Here is a 19,325-nt window from a genome sequence, read left to right as displayed (position 1 = left end):
TTTTAAGACTGAAAGACACCAAATTCTGCAGATTTCTCTCTTAGGAATTGGCTTCCAGTTATCAAGGACCTTTTAATTATCGAAACACAGTGTCATTTAGTTCTTAAAGTGATTCCTGACAAGAGATTTGGCCTTGCCGTATGTCCTCTCTAGTCATTTAGGTCTTCTTAACCGTCCCCAAAGGTGTGGGCACCTGTTTTGTGGGCCCGACCAGTGGGTTGCTTGTAACTAGTTAACACCAAGGGAATGATGCCCTTGAGTTGCGTGTTTGCCAATTTCTGTAGTGTAACTGCTCCCATCGGGTGACACCCATGCAGCATCAGCATCAGTAACTGGGGGTTTGGGAGAGATGGACACGGTTGACCGTCACAAGCTGGTACAAGTGGACCTCAGAGTTCCTCTGGTCCAGATGGACCCCTCTGGTCATGCTGTTACACTGAGCTCTATCGTGCAGAGAATTAAGTGAGCATCTCACTCACTGAATCCCTTTTGGAATTCAGTGAGCCCTGTGTCAGGGTCTCAGTCACTGTGCAGTTCAGGGACCGCCAGCTGATTCTGAGCAGGCCCTGGCACCAGCCCCTGACAGGCTTCACTCCCCTGTGAAGGGAACACATTTAACCTCCATGTTAACCAGCGTGACCGGAGTCCGCCCTGCCCTTGCCAGCCTCTGTGTTGGAAGCTGGGGCTACTGGGAAGAGGCAGTGACATGCAGAGGTTAGGAGCACAAACTAGGTCTGCATCCATTTCTGCCGCCTCCCAGGCTTGGATGAAATACCTTCCAGCTATAAAGTGGTTAGAACAGACTGGCACACGGGAGGTGCCCACTAAGTGCCAGTTATCATGGTCTTCGTCGTCATCACTGCAGTGACGGTAACTGGGCAGTGAGCGTAGTGGGTGTTTATGGCTGCTGGCCTTTGCCAGGCCCATGGGGACTTTGTCCACTCGTCCTTTCATATCTTCCTTCAGTTCACTGGCCCCGAAGCTCTCTCCAGACAGTGATCCATCCAGTGCCATCTCTGCCCAAAGCGTGTGTGTGTATGGTCACTGGGGACACAGAACGGCCATAGCCAATTGTGGCCGTGTGTTGTAGCTGCTGGGTAGGGGGTGTTGTGTTTGGGAGACAGTGGGGCACCGTGGAAGGAGGGCTTCGTTCTCTGTGAGGCTCAGGAAAGGCTTGAGAAAGGCTTCTATTAATTAAATAGAAGAGCAGGAGGAGAGAGGGAAGGTGCTTTCCAAACACAGGGTTTCCAAGAGCAGAGGCTAGGGGAATGAAAGATGTTATTGTATTGGGGAGACTACAAGCCTTTTGGAGTGGGAAGGACATGAGGCTGCTATGAGGGATGAAGCTAAGGAGGCTGGCAGAGGCCAGGTTGGGAAGGCCTTGAATGCCAAGCTGAGGGCAGCAAGGGGTGTGCCAGCCTCTGACCCATCATTCCTGCCATCTGGGACCTGGAGCACAGCTTCTTCCCATGGGCCTGGTGGAGCAGCCTGTCCAGCATCCTTCCTCCTCCCAGGTACCAAGGCAAAGAGGGTTGGGCCCCAGCCTCCTACCTGAAGAAGAACAGTGGGGAGCCCTTACCCCCAAAGCTGGGCCCTGGTTCATCCACCCACACCGGCGTTCTGGACCTGGATGGCGTTTCCCGGCAGCAGAGTTCAATGGGCCGGGACAGGGAGCTGCTCAACAACCAACGGGATGGCCGGCTTGAAGGCCGCCCAGTGCCTGATGGCGACATCAAACAGAGTGAGTGACTTCCCCCCCGCCCCACCGCCCGCCACCAAGCTCCGGGGAGCTGCATGGCTACTCTGTGCCAGGCTCCATGCTCTTCACATGGTGTCCCTCATCCTCACAACAGCCCTGCTGCCCCACACCCTGTAGACAGGAAAACATGCACAGATATCTTAGGTAGAAATTCTAGACCATGGTTTTCCACCATCTCGTGGTGATCGCAGGAGCTACTATTCCTCAAGCTCTACTGTGTGCCAGGAATCTTAAAATTAGTCTCCTTAGCCCCAGAGATGTAAGGGCCACCCAGCTAGTCAACAGTGGGGCGAGACTTGAACCCAGGCCCACCTGACTCTAGCACATATGCCCTCTCTGCATGGCCACACTTTGGAGCCAGAAGTTGTTGACCTTGTGTTGAGTTCAGTCTAACTACAGTTCTTTACCCATCTTCCTTTCTAGCACTTCCCATGTTGACATTTCTCTTTAATGTTCCCGACACACCTAAGAGGCGGGCTCCTTATTTTTGTCTGTGACCGGCACAGGACCCTGGCCTCAGGCACGTGGCCCTGGCCTGGTCACAGGGGCCAGGAGGAATCTGACTACAGGGAAAGTCCCCTGACCTCCCCCTGGTTAGGCTTCTCCAGCTATTTCTGGTGGCTCAGCAAACTTCTAGAAGTCAGTGAATTCTTGAAATTCAAGAATTTCTCAATCCTTTGCTCAGCTGATTTCTCAGAAGAAAAACATTGACATGCCATGGGGGTGGAGGGGTTGGTTTTGGCCAGCCCCTGCTCTCTGTGGTTCTGTCATGGGTAAGAACCCAGGAGGATTCCCATTAACACTAGAACAAAGGAGAACCGGAAACCCAAGTCTTGGTGAGGATATAGGTTCAGATGCTCAGTCAAAGACACTCCCCGCCCCCTGCCACAAACACATACCCCCCCAATAACAGAGGCTCAAATAATTTAGATGTTTGTGTCTTTCTTATGAAGTGGTGGTCCTGCTTTATGTGCAGAGCCAGCAGCTCCGTGAGGCAGCAGTCCTGTCACATGGTGTCTGTCTTGTGTTGCCCTCATCTTTCAGGTCCAAGCTGGCACCCCACTCATCCAGCCAATGAAGAAGGCAAGGAGAAGTAGAGGACTTGACCCAGAAGTACACACTTTGCTCTCTGCCATGTCCCACTGGCCAGAACTGAGTCGTCACCTAGCAATACCCAGCTGCAAGGGAATCTGAGAAAAGCTGTCTTTCTGTAGGCAGCAGAGTGTCCATCTAGAACTGTTGCTATTGAATTCGAACAGAAGACAGAGGAGATAGGCATTTAAGAGATTAGTAGTCCTCTCCACAGCCCAACTGCCAAATTAGCCATCTGTGTGGACCCATGCTGAACCAGCTCATGGGGTGACCCATGCTCTGCCTTGAGCCGGGATCCTGGACCACTACAGTTATCCTCTTGACCCAGAGACCCACAGTGAGGACAGCCCAACTCCAGAGCCCTCGATGTCATCAGTTCGAATTTGTTTAATTTTTGGTATCACATGCCCTCTGGGTGCCGAGCGCCTCCGCCACAGACCCTGGGAGGCTGGCATCATCCCCCTTCTACAAATGGGGCCTGTGGGTCACACTCAGATGACTGGTAGCAAATCAACCCCTGTGTTACACTGAAGCCTACGCTTTTCTGCCTCCCTGGAAAGCGTCACATCGCTCCAGCACATGGGCAGTCCTGCGGGTCCTGAGCTGAGTCTGAGCCGCCCCTTCCCGGTCAGGCTGGTCCTTCCCACGAGAAGGGTCTCAGTGGCTCAGTAATACTGCCTGGAGCGTGATGCCTGGTCCTCTCTGCAAGACAGAATGGATCTCTCCTGGTGTCCCCCTCAGGAGTCACAGCTGTAGCATTCTGCACGTGTGTGCAATAAAATCTTATCTCTTTGTAGGATCACCTAAGATGAGGCAGAGACCACCTCCGCGCCGGGATATGACCATAGTAAGTGGACTGTTGATGCCAGGAAGCCAGCCCCCGACCTGAAACGGGACCCTCACACCCACCTTGCCCTTTCCAGAGATGCTCTCTTTCCCCTCCACATGGCTGCCTCATGAAGCAGGCCAGAGACGTGCCGGTCCCCACGATGGGAGAAAGGCTAGGGTCCCAGGGGAGGGGGAGAGGGACACAAGTTACCTGTGGCTTTGGGACCATTAAGTCTCAGGATGTGCTGTCTGCTTCCTGAGCCCACTTTGCTTTATCTTTGATCAGTCTTCTCAAAGAGGGTGACTTGAAACCAAAGCTGGGGTGAGACACAAATATTGTGAGTAGTACCATGCTGGTCATTTACTGCCAAACTCCGTTTGTAATTCTTCGGGTACCTTTCTAACCATTGAAAAATGAGGCTTTGACCATTTATTGTGCACCCGCTGGGCACCCTGCAATGTGCTGGGTGCTTCATGATCTTGACTTACTGAACACTTACAGGGACCCACCCAGTAGCTCTCCATTTTATAGGAGATGAAAATGAGGCTCCGGAAGGGAAGGGATTTGCCCAAATGTGCACAGCACACATAAGCAGTATTTCCAGCTCAGATGGGTCTGACTTGCAAAGCTGCGTTCTTTCCACAACCCTCGCATGGCCTACCCCAGATTATCATGACTGTAGGTAAAAGTCCCATGTTTCTCCTCACTCTGAAGCTGACGGGCCAGTGACCCATCCAGGAGATAAGGATCCGAGCAATCCTCTGTGTTTTGTCCCTTAGAATCCAACTGGGTCCAGCAGTACCCCTCAAGGGTGTCCATGTGCCCCAGGCCCTTAGCACCTTCCCCCTTCAGCCAATGGTAACAGATTTACCTTGGACTTAGCACTGTGTTTAACTGTGCCAGCCTCGTGGTCTCAACCTGCCCAAGCCTCCCATTCCACCCCAAGTGGAGGAAGAGTATTACACCATTGCCGAATTCCAGACGACCATCCCTGATGGCATCAGCTTCCAGGCAGGTCTGAAGGTTGAGGTGAGTGGACCTCGGGTCCCTTTGCCTACTTGTGATTCTCGAGCCGCGGTACCATCCCCGCTTCTCTCATTTCTCTCGTCTTTCTTCCTCTTCTCTCCTTTTCTCTCCTCTCCTCCCTTCTTTCTTTTCTCTTCCTTTTCCTTTCTTGCTTCCTTCCTCTCTGTCCTTCCTTCCTTGTTTCCTTCTTTCCCTCCCTCCCTCCTCTCTGCTCCTCTCTGCTCTTCTTTTTCTTTCCTTGCCCTTATTTATTTATTTATTTATTTCTCTTTCTTCCTCTTTCTTCCCTCCCTCCGTCCCTCCTTTATGACAGCTTTACTGAGGTATAGTTCACACCCATACAGTTCACTGGTTTATACAATCCAGTGGTTTCTGGTGCATTCACAGAGTTGTGCAACCATCACCACATTCGGTGTTAGAACATTTTTGTCGCCCAAAAAAGAAACCCTGGACACATTTACTGTCACTCCCTGTTTCCCCTCAGTCCCTCCCAATCCCCCTGCTCCCAGCCCTAGGCAACCGCTGATCGGCTTTCCGTCTCTCTAGTACTGTGCCTGTTTGGGACATTTCGTGTAAGTGGAATCCTGCACTAGGTGATCTTTTGCGACTGCCTCGTATTCTGTTTTTATCACCACCTACTTCCCTTCGTGCTTCTTTCTCTCCTTTTCTTCCCACTCCTTTGCGTGTCTGCTCTGTTCCTGCACAAAGGCCGACATCAATCCTTCCTGCCCTTCCAGTTCTTTTCTTCCCTCACAGAGTTAGAGCTTGAGGCTGTCTCCCGTGTTTCCTGGAGAGCCTATAAGGAACGGTGAACTCAGCACTTCACACACAGCCTCTCTCAATCTTTTACTCATGCGAGGCAGGACCACTGACAATCCCCATTTTTCGGATGAGGAAGATTTGGCTCAGGAAGAAAGGTGCTGTCCGAAATCACACAGCTAAAACATGGCAGAGCCAAGATGTGAACCCATGTCTGTCTCCAGATTTGGAACCAGGAATGTTCACATTCCTATTGTTAGTTACCTGCTGGACATTTGGGAGCTCCAGGAGGGTAGAGATCATTTCTGGTTTTCTCTCCTGTATCTTTACAGCTAGCACAGTGTTTGGAAGGAATATTGTTGAACTGATGAAAATCTGTCTCCCCACTAGCCTCCTGCTTAACATTCAGAAGGCCAGGGAGTATCCTCTTCATTCTTAACCGTGGCCCTAGCATTGGGGCCGGTCCACAGTGCGTTCAGCAAACCGTTGCTGTAGGAATAAATGTTGGGATGTCTGAAGGAAATAAGGAGTAAATGGGTGACTGTTGTGTCAGTGTGTGAGTGTGGTGTGCCCTGAGGGTCTTGAATCACTCTCTACCAGATCTGCAAAGCGCTGACACCTCCTGCCTTTCTCTGTCTTTACCCTCGTGCCCCAGGGGACCAGCACAGTCAGCCCAGCAGAAGGTAGCTTTCTAAAGACGGATCCTGGGCCTCACCACCACTGATTCTGCCCAGGCCTTTCCAGAAGCTTGTCCTCAAGCCAACTATCTTTCAACCCATTGAAGGAGGGCTGTCTGTGGGGATGTTTAAAGAGCTTGAGCTAAAAATCTCTCAAACTAATTTCTATAAAATGCAAATCCCAGTCTATGTAGACAGACTGAGGGAAGAGCAGAAATACCCACAAAGTTCTAAAAGGCCTCTTATCTGTTTCTCTTGTCCTTTTATTTTCCTTCCATTCTGACCTTCCCAACTTCAGATCTACAGAGAGAACTCACAAGGCATCTTGCTTATGCTATAAGATCATTCTATACCCAGGTCCCCCATTTTGCTGTTGTAAAACTCATACATCCAGTTCTCACATGAAGCATGTGCCTTCTCCTTAACGTCTTTTCATCTCGAAGAGCTTCCTCCAAAGCCTGTTCCCATTGCTTTTCTGCAGTCCCTGCCGGTCACGCTGGCTTTTCCCCAGCTCTCGTAATCTCCCTGCAGGAATGACCTTGCTGTAACCCAGCTCCTAGCACTCCACCTGCCTTCTCATAGGAGGCAGTCAAGGTCAGTTTTTGAACTGAACTTGGCATCTCAAAATCCAACTCATTCTTCAAATCCCTGCTTCCTCTGCAAAGCCTCCCCTTTGACATTGGTTTCCCTGCCCTGCCCTGTCTGGCCTCTGTGTGGGGCCATATGTCGCAGTCTTTACCTGAGGGCAGTCCTTGACTTCTGTATATGCTTTCTTTTTTTTTTTTTTTAATAAGATTTTATTTATTTGAGAGAGAGTGAGGGAGAAAGCACAAATAGAGGGGAAGGGCAGAGGGAGAGGGAGAAGCAGGCCCCCCACTAAGCAGGAAGCCTGATGTGGGGCTTAATCCCAGAACCCTGGGATCATGACCCAAGCCAAAGGCAGATGCTTAACCGACTGAGCCACCCAGGTGCCCCCGTACATGCTTTCTTGACATCATGAGAAGTGAGTGTGGTTTTCCCCTCCTTCTTCAGTGACTTTGTAGGTTTTGTCTTCCGAAGTGAAAGCTCTCTTCCCTCAGCGCTTGGAACAGCCTCTATTCTCCCCTCACATCTAGTGCCACTGCTGAAAAGCTGCTACCTACCTAATCCTTGTTCTCTTGCTCTGTACCTGTCCTTTCTCCGATTCTCTCAAGAGTTCCTCATTATCTTTAATATGCTGGAATTTCACTAAAGTGTGTCTCGGTGTGACTTTTTTTTTTTTTTATCCTGCTTGGCATGTGGTAAGCCTTTACGATCCTGGCCTCAGGAGATCTTCCCAGATAATTCCCCACTTTTACCCTGTAAACACTGCATCCCTTCATTCTCTCTATTCTTTCCTCCCGGGCCGGTTATTATTACACAGCTATGCGACCTTCTGGCCCTGTGCTCCACATCTCTTAACTTTCCTTTCACATTTTCCATCTTTGTGCCTTTGTGCTGCATTCCTGGAGCATTCCACTTCACCTTCGAGCTCATTTAACATTCAGTCTGTTGCCGATTTTAACTCTGCAATTGTAATTTCCACTTCTGAGAGTTACCGATTCCTCTTCCGGTTTCCTGTTCTTGTTTCAGCATAAGCTGTTCTTTTAGGAATACAATGCCCTTCTGAACCTTCTGTACTAAGTACATTGAATTTAAACTCCTATTATTAGGGTCCATTATCTCCTTCCTCAGCTGTTTGTCCTTTACCACGGTGCTGGTGTTCCTTTCGGTTCTTCTCATGGTGTTAGTATTTGCCTTGGGCTGTGCAAGGCGAGGCAGCAGTCAGACAGCCCAGCCGGGGCATGTATGGAAAGTGCTGGACACCTGCCATGGGTCTCAGGGCCAGGTGGGGGGACATCCAAGTCAGCCACTGAATGGGGTTGGGTGTCCCTGATGCATACTCCCATGTTCACTGCATGTCCTTGGGAGCAAATCACCTTCTTGATTCTGCCTGTCCCATAAGAATGGGGTAAGGGGCATAGAGCACCCACAACTGGCTGCTTCTGCTGCCGTATGTCAGTTAATTCCCTGTCACTTGGTCCTGCACCTCCCTATCCCCGGGTTCCACCACCTTAAAGTCTGGGGGACCTTAGCCTTCCTCTGCCTTCTGTAGCAGGCACCCCTGCAACAGTCGTGGGCCACAGCCTCTCTCTGCTGCTTTTGTCCCTCTGTGAGTCCTCACAGTTCCTGGTCCACTAACTTCCCCCCCCACCCTACCTCCTCCTTCTGAGCTTAGCTTTGTACTCATTTATTTCCCTGGATGTGTTGTATAAAGGAGAAGCCGCTGTTCATTCCATCTCTCTCACTGAAACCAGAAATCCAGCTTGCGTAGTATGAAGGTTTGGGTTTTTTTTCCACCCCCTCAGAGCACTGAAAAACATGATAAAACCACCCTGTCCTTTAAGACAATGAGTTTCCAGCATTTTGTACAAACACACACCATTGTTCCGTGCATGCTGGCAATCTGAACATTTGCCGATAGGCACCACCACTCCCTGGCTCAGAATGTTCTGAAATCAGCCAAGGGCAGCCCAGGATGTCTTGGACAATGCCCTGAAGCTGTGGACTGAGTCTGCATGCCACAGGGAGTTCAGGGGGTCCCTGGGGCTTTCTGAGCCTCCCTCCTGGCCCCCTCCCCGCTTCAATGAGAACCAGTCCCCTTTTTTATTTCTAGCTCTGTCCTGTCTCTCTTCACTAGAGCTGATCCAATAAAAAAGCTCACATACCCAACATTCTTTTAACCAAACCTTGAAACTTCTCTGCTGATTGTTCCATGACATCAGCCTATGGCTCTGCCAGTGGCAGCTCAAGGGACCCAAATGGGAGGTAGTTACCACTACAGTTTTTGGCTCTACCAAGTATTCTTTTCTCATGAGCTATTCCGTACTTGCTAATCTATTCCTCTTTCCCATTTTTGATTCCTGGTTCATTTCAGTCTCATCTTGGCCTTCGGAGTTCATTAATGGATCTTCCATGATCTAGCAGTGGAGCTGCTGAACAGCTTAGGTCCTCCTTGCCTGGTCTTTGTATGTTTCAGACATATGTTGATGATAATGATGATAATTCTGTGCCTGGGACCATACATGCTTGATAACTGGTCTTCATAGAAGCCCCAAGACTTCTATGATATATTTAGCCCATTTTACAGATGGACCTGAGACAAAGAGAAGTTAGGTCCATTGCCCAGGGTTCTACAGCTAGTAAGCGGTAGAGCTAGAATTTGAACCCAGGTCTCTGGTTTTAAAGCCCAGCTCTTTTCTTTCCCCTCCATTCTTGTGATTTGGCATTTGCTCTTATTCATAACTGTTCTTGGCTTCTCTCTAGTAAACGAAAACTCCCAGAAATTGTGATCAAGAACACAAATGTTTCAAGCTTCTGCCATAGTATTTGCATAGAGTGTAAGCTCAGCAAATCCCCTTTCATATATTTCACTGAGATTATTGTCCTATTTTCGTTTTCTCACATACACAGCGTTGTTGAATTTGTGGCTGTGCCGACTAACTTGTATGCCCAGAATCACTTTGTTACCGGAGCTACCGAGTGTTGGTGAGACACTGGTTATGTCACGTAAGGGGCTGGCCTTTATCAGCACCCCTTCTGGGAAACCAGTGAGACACATTAAGTATACACCTGTCACATGCAACCTGCCTTGTCCGTGATCTTCCCTGTGATATAATAATAGGGAACATTTACCTTGCAGCATTTATCAAGAGCTATTGTCTGCATTAGCTTATGTGGTCATCGTGAAAATCCCGCAACTGTGTGTTACTGTTCTCGCAGCCTCCCCATCCCGGGCTGTGGAATCTCAGCCCCATAGCTTGTACAAGGCCCTGCAGGCAACAAAAGATGGAGCTAAACTAGAACCCAGACTCTGTCTCCTGTACCAGGTCTACTGCTGCCTTTCCTCTCCGGCTGGGCTGGACAGAGGTAGGCGGTGGCAGGACCCCACCCGTGGCCCCCTTCACCCCCAGCCCTTACCCACCTCAAGCACAGCTCCTCTCCAGGCTGGTCCCCTTGCCCAGGCACGGTTGAGTAGTGGTAAAGGCTCAGACTCTGGAACCCACCAACCTGCCTTTGACTCCCGCCTCCGCTGTTAACTTTCCTCATGACCCTCTGCCAGTTCCTCGGTTGTCCTGAGACTCAGTTCTGCATCTGTAAAATGGAACGATAATCCCCATCTCATAAGGTGGCAGCAAGCATTCATTAAGATCTCCTACGCAGAGGGCCTGCCAGGGAATCGCAGCGTATTAGTCTGCTCCAGCTGCCATCACAAAATATCACAGGCTGGGTGGTTTAAACAACAGATTTATTTCCTCACAGTTTCAGAGGCTGGAAGTCCAAGATCAGAGTGGCAGCAGGTTCAGTTTCTCAAGAAACCTCTCTCCTTGGCTTAAAGGCAGCTGCCTTCTTGCTGTGTTTATACCTGGTCGTCTCTTATTCTGTGTGTTCTCTGGTTCCTGATCTCTTACTAGCATATCAGTCGTGTTAGCTAAGGGCCCACCCGTATGATCTCATTTTGATTTAATTACCTCTGGAAAGGTTCTGTCTCCACATCTCGTCACATTCTAAGATAGGTGTTAGGGCTTCAACACAGGAATTTGACGAGGACACAATTCAGCCCATAACACGGAGCTGACACACCTTTCAGTTAACCCAGGCCGACAGTACGGCACAAAGAGGAGACAGGAAACATGAGACCTTAAATTCTGTGGGTGATTCTGCCCACTGTTCATTCAATGGGCATATCCCAGAGGGAGAAGGAAAGAAGATGAAAATTTCTTTTGCCTTCATCAGCAGGGGTTCCTGTCTATCTAAACATGAGCTGAGTGTGATTCCGATGTTCAAGGGTATGCATTTTGGGGCTCCTGTGTGGCGCAGTTGGTTAAGGGTCTGCTTTTGGCTCAGGTCATGATCCCAGCGTCCTGGAATCGAACCCCACATTGGGCTCACTGCTTAGCTGGGAGTCTGCTTCTCCCTCTCCTCCATGCTCCTGCTATCTCTTGCTATCTCTCTCTCTCTCAAATAAGTAAATTTTTTTTTAAGTATGCATTTTTCATACCGCATGGCCTCTGAACACCAGCCAAATGCGTCGTCTGGTGCTCAACCAAAAGAGCCACGATCAAGGCTAGCTTTGGCTAAGTGGATTTTGCCTTGTACTTCTTTAGAAACATAGCAGACACTGCTGCTGGCCTGCCCTGCATCCCGACCCACCCAAGCTGGCCTGCAGCTACAGGTCCCTGCATCCAGCAGCCTTCCATCTCTTCCACCTGCCTAAAGGCACCTGCCCAGAAAGCCTGGGGGGTTAATGACCCGGGGTGGAGGGGCAGGGACTAAGAATCGGGAGGTAAATGGCCCAATGTCTCAGTTGGGATGAGTCTGCTTGGTCCTAAAGGATCCCTGGTCGATTAAGTCCCCATGGCTCAGAAAAATAAGCTTAGAATTCACTCTCTCTTTTCCCATTTCCTTACTTGGGCTTCTTGAAATCACCTCTCAAATTAATTACCTGTACCCAAGTGTGTGTCTCCAGGACTGCTTTGGGGGATATCCAAAATTAGACAAGAACCTACCCCCACGTAAGCTGTTTCCAATACACGGTCTTCAGAGATGGGCCACCCCAGCCATTGCCTGGGAATCTGCTGAATGAAAAATCCCCACTTCTAGATTCTAGGAGGATTCTAGATTCTCGGTTCTCCCCAAGTATTCTGGTCCACTGGCAATGAGGCTTTGGCCACTAAGTGTTCTTTTTCCTCCCCTCCAGGTGATCGAGAAGAACTTGAGTGGCTGGTGGTACATTCAGATTGAAGATAAGGAAGGATGGGCCCCGGCAACCTTCATTGACAAGTATAAGAAGACCAGCAATGCCTCAAGACCCAACTTTCTGGCTCCCTTGCCCAATGAGCTGACCCAGCTCCATCCAGGGGATGCAGCAGCCTTGGAGAACAACACGGGCACTGAGGCCATCGGTCCCTCCCGGCCCTTGCCTGATGCACCGCACGCCGCTGTGGACTCTGGGATGCCATGGTCCAAAGACTGGAAGGGCGGCAAGGAGGCCCTGAGGAAGGCGTCTTCCGACATGTCCTCATGCACCGGCTATGAAGAGATCTCAAGCCCCGACCTGGAGGAGAAGCCCAGCCTCCCTCCCCGGAAAGAATCCATCATCAAGTCAGAAGGGGAGCTGCAGGAGAGGGAGCGGCAGAGGATGGAGCAGCTCAGGGGCTCCTCACCCAAACCTCCAGGCATGATTTTGCCAATGATTCCAGCCAAACACACGCCCCCAGCCCGGGACAGCAGGAGACCAGAGCCCAAACCTGACAAAAGCAAGTTGTTCCAGCTGAAAAATGAGATGGGGCTAGAGTGTGGCCACAAGGTCTTGGCCAAGGAGGTGAAGAAGCCCAACCTCCGACCCATCTCCAAGTCCAAAGCTGACCCACCGGAGGAGAAGCCGGAAGTTATTCCCCAGAATCCCTTCTTGAAGTCCAAACCTCAGGTTAGGCCCAAGCCAGCTCCTTCGCCGAGGACAGAGCCACTTCAGGGCGAAGACCAAGTGGATATCTGCAACCTGAGGAGCAAGCTGAGGCCCGCCAAGTCCCAAGAGAAGCCCTCACTGGATGGAGAGAGCAGCCCCCAGGCTGCCGGTGGCCAAGAAGTGGCCTTCAGCCGGAGTTTCCTCCCAGGTGATGGGCCTGGCCACGCCCAGGACCGGACGGGCAGACAAGATGGGCTCAGTCCAAAGGAGATGTCCTGCAGAGCCCCTCCAAGGCCAGCCAAGACCACAGATCCGGTGCCAAAGAGTGCGCCCACCCCTGTCCAAGAGGCTCCCCCACAGAGACCTGTGGTCCTGCCCCGGAGACCACCACCCCCTAAGAAAACCTCTTCAGCCTCCAGGCCCCTCCCAGAGGTCAGAGGGCCACAACGGGAAGCCAGTGAAGGCAAGGCAGCTCCTGCCCCAGGCCGGGCCCTGCTGGTCCCTCCTAAAGCCAAACCTTTTCTTTCTAACTCCTCAGGCAGCCAAGATGACATGCGAGGCAGAGGTGGTCTGGGACCACGGATGGTGGGCAAGATCGGAGAAAACAGAGAGAAACTAGCTGCAACCCCTTTTCCCAACGCTGATGGCCCGAAGGACTCTTTATATGTTGCGGTGGCCAACTTTGAAGGAGACGGAGATACCAGCAGCTTCCAGGAGGGGACGGTGTTTGAGGTCCGGGAAAAGAACAGCAGTGGCTGGTGGTTCTGCCAAGTCCTGAGCGGGGCCCCTTCCTGGGAAGGATGGATTCCTTCCAACTATCTCAAAAAGAAGCCATAGCCACTTCCTTCCCTGCCTGGCAGTCCCGTGCATCTCCGCTGGCTTTACCCACGTATTTAATTTATCACCCTTCATGCAGCTTCAAAGGAAGGAAGGACTCTGGAGCACTGTGGTTTCTTCCTCCCTTGGGTGGAGAGCAGTCCGCCTCACTGCAGCATGGCCTGGAGGCTCAGAGGCCACACCCCCTGCTTCCTCTCCAAGTCAGCATCCCTGCCTTAAGGCCAGTGGCATCGCCACCCTCTGTAGGCCACCTAGCAGCAGGACCGTGACTCTCCAAGGCCTCCAAGACCAGAACCCATTGTCTGGAAGCTGCAGCAACAGTCTCATTGCTGGTTCCCCACCCAGTCTGTGATGGTTGGCTCCAACTTCTCCATGTTTCTAAAAGTCCAGGGACTTTATTTACTCCATTTCCAAAATGGTGGGTACCAGAAAGAATTCCTGCCCTGGAAGTTGGCTCCATTGCCAGTCCCAGAGAGATGTCCTCCTCTGGACCCTGAGAGGCTCTGGACCTGTGAGCCTCTCAAGTTCACCAGATGCAGCTCTGCCCCAGGAGTGGGCCTGAAGGTCCACTGAGACATTCCGCCTCTTATTTTCTGGGATCCTGACAGATCCCAAAGGGGTGCATCCAGCCCCAGCATGCTTCACCGTCCTGCACAGGGCTTTTTAAATAGAAATCTCCACCCGACCTTGGGCCATTTCACATTTGTCTCCATAGAGCAAGAATCTCAAAGTTGCTTTGAAAGGAGCGGTTCACAATCCACGCCCCTTGGGAGCACCCTTTCACTAGGTAGCTAGTAGGTGCCAGACTCTGTCCTTGGTACTTGACATTACATCCTCACATCAATCCTCTCTTGGGATATTGCACCTGTGACGGACAGAGAACCTCGGACTCTGTGCCCAAGGGTACACTAGTTAGGAAGAAGAGGAAAGAGGACTTGAAGCTGGCCTGACTTCCATGCCCGTGCCCTTCCCCCAGTAGCAGGCTAACCGGGCAGGGAAAGGGAAGATGCTAAGTGCCAAGAGCAGGTGGCCAAATGGCTTGCTTGTGGTGTAGGTGAGGGGGCATTAGTCTCTGCTCCCACACCCACCACCCCTCCGACCCACTGCAGCTCACACCGAAGCCTGCCCTGCACCCTCCACAGCTTCTCCTCCATGGTGGATGGGGGGGAGAGGGGGAGTTTGCCCAGAGCTCTGGCGGTTGCCATAAGACCTTGTTTCCTGCTGCTGTGCAGGTGCCCCCTCTGGAGGATAAAACTTGTGGAGCTGAGGTGATCTCCCATGCCAGCCTCCAGGGGCCCTGATGCCTCAAAGACTTGCTGCTTCCTGCTCTCTGGCATTCATAGAGTACTCTTCTCTGTTTCCTTTTTGTGCATGCTCTCTCCCTGTCTGTCCTCTTGCTTCCATTTGGACAGACACGGTTCACTGAGGCACATAGAGGCACAGCGACATTGCAGAATTAGAATCCGGACCCAGGGTTTCCGGCTCCCAGCCCATAGTTCTTGCCCATGGACCAGGCTGCCTGGCGGGAGAGAGGGCAGAACCCTTCCTCATCCCACCCTGCCCTGCAGAAGAGGACCCAGCTCGGGACCCAGATCTCCGATTCAATGTCCATCTGCTATGATGCTTTGGGGACTGCAGGGCCAGCTTTCCCATGGACACCCACTGTCCGCCTGCAGTGCCAAAGATTTCAGTGCACACAGCCCTCTTCTGCTCTTCCTACCCACGGCCACACGGACTCTGGAGGCTTCTACAGGAGAAAGAGCGTTCTCTGATTCACGGGAGCATCTTTATTCCTTCCTTCAGTCGATCTGTGAACCCCACCCTGAGAACCTGGGGGGCAGGGCCCTGAGGTGCCTCTAGCAGTGCCCACTTGCCCCTTGGCCCTGTGCCCAGAACCGTGGGGGAGGATGGCAGTTGGGGGAAGAAGGGAGGCTGGGAGAAGGCCACCCACGTCTTCAAGGCCCCCGCATTTGGAAGGAAGCCCATAGCATGTTTTCCAGAGTTTTTTGACCCACTTTGGCTTAAACAGCTTTTATGAAACTGTTACGCAGAATTTGACTTCTGCATCAAATTCAAAAGACAGAACTCAGCCTTTCCCCCCCCCCCCAATTCATTCTCTGCTTTCTGTGACCTTTTCAAGTATTTTGTGAGCACCTACCACGTGCTCGGCGCCAGGCAGACCGGGACCCTGCCTGGCTCTGCGAGCTGAGGTTTTTGTTTGCTGCTTCCACACAAAGGGTTTGTCTTTGGCCTCATTCCCTCCTCCTGAAGGTCAGCTGAGTGGGAATAGACTAGTTCCACCTGACGTGAACTGAAGGTACTGAAGCCACATTCCTCTCTGTTCACCGTTCTTTGCTCAGGACACATCCATGGCCTGAGGACTTCTCTCTCGGGCTCTGTGTGCCACATGGTGGGCACTTGCACGAGCGACCAGAAGGGGGACGGGTGTCTGGTGGCCAGTGGCTCTCCCTGGCTGTCCTGGCCTGATGATTTAGTATCACAGCACCCAGCCCTGTGGCCGCCATCTTGTCAGCAACCTGATGGAGGCGATACAAAACTCCCCTGAGGTTATGCCCACAGAGAATGTCCCAGGCCACAGTGATAACTCCCATGCCAAGCTCCAGGCAGGTCCCTGGTGTTTCAGCTCCCTCCTCTAACTTAACCCTGATGACAACCCTCTGAGCTGCCTAGGATCAGCCCTGAGCTGTGGCGAGAAAGTTGAGGTTCACAGGGTGAAGTCATGTGCCCAGTCTCATCCAAATCATGACTCTGCCGAGACTTGAACCCAGGGGTGCCTTCTCTCCAGTGCCTGTGTTTTTTCTTCTGCCAATGGCAGCAAAATGTGCATGGCATTTCCAGGGAAGCAGGTGACCCCCCTGCCATGACTGAGGTTTCTCCTCCCTTCACCCCACGATCCCAGGGCAGTAGGTCACAGGCCAAATGCCAGTCCAAAAGGTGAGCATGTGAAAACCACAGCTTATAGTGCCGAGAAATCTTTGGAAAATCTGAGTTTTAGGATCCACCACTGGGCAAAATAGACCTTCGCAAAATGTTTCATTCAAAGTCTCTGCCCTTTGGTGAGTTTACATCATTGTTCCAGGCTGAGATGGAGGAGCTGGGCTCCGACTTGAACCACTTGTAATGCCCTACCTCACTGAGGAATTGCTAGAGCCCTTAGCTGGTTTCCAGTAATCACTTTAAGCCTCACCACAGGGCCTCCCCATGTCACCAATTTCTTAGGCAGAGTTCTTGGCCTTAAAACGTGACTGAGCCCACTGGGGATCTCAGTACCAGGTGGAGTGTAGGAAAACCGACTTGCCACGTGAAAAGGCAGGGGCCGAATCTCCCCAAGTTTTGGAAGGTCCTGAGGCTGAGGCATGGACTGTGTCAAGAACAAAGCACTGAGTGGGATAAAGAAGTTGCTCCAGCCCTCAACATCATCTGGTAATTCAACATCATCAAGAACAGGAACCTTTTTGGCATGGCTCCCATCCTTTTATTGTGCCCAAGCCTGTCAGGATTGGGTCAGGCTGCTCCCTAGGAGGTCTCGCCCTTCTCTATGGACTGGCAGTGGCTACATAACAGCCTGAACCACACATGGCAATCTTGTCACTCGCCCTTTGTTGTCCAGGCCCGTCTGTCAGAGTTTTTGCTGCAAACCAGCCATACCGTACGATAGACCAAAGATGACCTAGTGTCAAACTCTGGCCCAGAGGAGTGGGAACTTGGCTTGCATGGACACCTGAGGGTTTAGGATGCCCTCCGTCAGCCTGGAGGAATTGCTCCTAACTTGGCTGAGGTTCTGACAGATGGACCACAGCCTGTGACAGACCCAGGATTAAAACCCAGAGGCTCCACAGTCTTCACCTGCTCGGGGACCACCTGCTGAGGACCCTTCCCACAGACTCAAACATGCAGCTCCTTAGGGTAATGTCTGGTTTCTGGTGCTACCGTCATCATGTGTCGGCATTCCCTCTTTCCTTCCTATCTCTGTCGTCTACTCCAAAGTAGGCTTCTCAGCGCCAATCAGGACAAATGACTCAACTTCTGTTGTCCTCAAGGAGGCCAAACCCAGTGCCACAGCCAGTAGCCTTCACTTTCAGGCCTTCTGTCAACATACGGACAGAGGTACCCCCCCACACCACCTCCACCAGGCTTGTTACAGCAATAAGCAATTCTGACACAACTAGGTGTCCATAGATTTTTTTTCCCCCGTGTGTGCCTGTCTATGCCTCTGTGCCCCTGTAACTGTTAATAGTGCCCCTTTCACTTGTACAGGGGAGATGATAAACTATGGTCACCTTAGCCATCCCTACGTTTCCTGCTTCCAAGCACCAATAAGTCACTAGGCCACTTTGTGTGTCCCTCCAGGAATAACAGTGGGGCTCTGACAGGCCTACCTCCTCATGTCTGCTCATAGAGTGACACTGGAGATCCTCCGAATATCACAGCCCTCCTCATACCCTCTTGGCAAACTGGCAAATCTGGTGGTGATTGTTGTTTCCTGTTAACACACAAAAATACATGAGGATATATAATGTGAGGGGGGGAGGGGTGGCAAACAATTAGCTGTAGCATGTATAGACTATATACCGTTAGACTTTTTCTTTCTTTTTTTTTTTTTTTTTAAATAAAAATGCTTGACTGGTTTCAAGCTTCATTGTGAAGAGGCCATGTCCATGGATTTCATTTGGCTAAAGAAGAGGCGCATAGCTTTGTGCCCTGGAGTTTTGGGCTCGAGTTTGGGGATCAAAGAACAGAAGCCAGGGTGAGTAGGAGTGACTTCTCTGGGTCCTAGTGCATCTTGATTCTTTGAATTGCGGTGTCCAGAAGCAACGGGAAAGCGTCCTTAGATCACAGGGTGTCTCTCACATAGTCTCAGCTCTGTGCCGGAAGATGGAAAACTTCACACATTTAAGGTGTCTTGAACCTCTCACCGGTGTTACCTACTGCTGGGCTAGAGCATGTGGTTGAGGGGAAGGGGGCAACCATGGCTGGGCTGCGGGGACTGCTCACGCCATCTGCTCCAGGGAGCTAGAGGGCATTGCCTGATGTGTTATTACCTTCCCAAGGGCAGAGGCAAGGCCACACCAACCCCCAATGTGGAGCCTCCTTGGCCTCAGGTGAATCATTAAACAAAATGACAGTGCCACCCACCTGCCTAGGGAGAGAAGAATAGAACCAGCAGAGGCTCTGGACAGAAGAACATAGAAAGGGGAAATTTACATTCAATATTCACCCTCCCTTTCAAAGAATGCAACGAGCTGACCAATCTTGTTTAAGAATAATTGTCATTCCTGTATTAATCTCTGGTCCCCTAAGAAGGAAAAATCATGATGCTCTTCAGCCCCCCATCCCTTGGGAGCCTTTTCTCCCAAATCTTCCAAACTAACTGTGGTTGTTCTTAAGAATGCAACTGGTCATGGCATGGGATTTGTGAGGCAGGCATGCAGGGGTACCTGCCCCTGCCCCTCACTGGATGGGATGGGACGGGATGGGGACCGGACCACGGTCAGGAACCCAACCTGACTTACTCTCGGGGGCGGCTTACCCATCGCCTTCAGGTCTCAGTTGGAACTGACGTGTTCGCCTTTCACATTATACTGCTTCAGAAATGCCAGGCCAAACACAATCCAGCTGTCACACACATTCCCTCCCACTCTCCTTACCATGACCCTGTAAGGGGTCATGGTAAATCTGTGTGCCCAAGACTCCGGTCATGAGGCCACTCTTCTCCAAACCCAGGGTGTTTAATGTCCATCGCTTCTCTAGTTAGTATCCATCTGGCCCAGCTGTTCCTCACCATCTTGCAACCTGTGCCTCCCAGTCAATGGCTCTCAAACTTTAGTGACCGTACAA

At 51.4% G+C, this 19,325-nt stretch overlaps 1 protein-coding gene across 2 annotated transcripts in view; it reads left to right on the top strand.

The window, feature by feature from the left end:
• The window catches only part of SH3PXD2B (SH3 and PX domains 2B), a 99,596-nt gene extending 81,463 nt beyond the window's left edge, over nt 1-18,133 (top strand). For both annotated transcript variants that reach the window (XM_059174313.1, XM_059174312.1), the window contains 4 exons: nt 1,519-1,741; nt 3,649-3,698; nt 4,584-4,709; nt 11,922-18,133. In XM_059174313.1, coding sequence (XP_059030296.1) covers nt 1,519-1,741; nt 3,649-3,698; nt 4,584-4,709; nt 11,922-13,466 — 1,944 coding nt within the window. In that variant the 3' untranslated portion in view covers nt 13,467-18,133. The remainder of the gene's footprint in view (nt 1-1,518; nt 1,742-3,648; nt 3,699-4,583; nt 4,710-11,921) is intronic.
• Nucleotides 18,134-19,325: the final 1,192 nt, after the last annotated feature.

This window comes from Mustela lutreola, chromosome 5 (genome assembly GCF_030435805.1).
Source record: "Mustela lutreola isolate mMusLut2 chromosome 5, mMusLut2.pri, whole genome shotgun sequence".
NCBI classification, from domain to species: domain Eukaryota; kingdom Metazoa; phylum Chordata; class Mammalia; order Carnivora; family Mustelidae; genus Mustela; species Mustela lutreola.
This window is presented reverse-complemented; position numbering and strand designations above follow the sequence as displayed.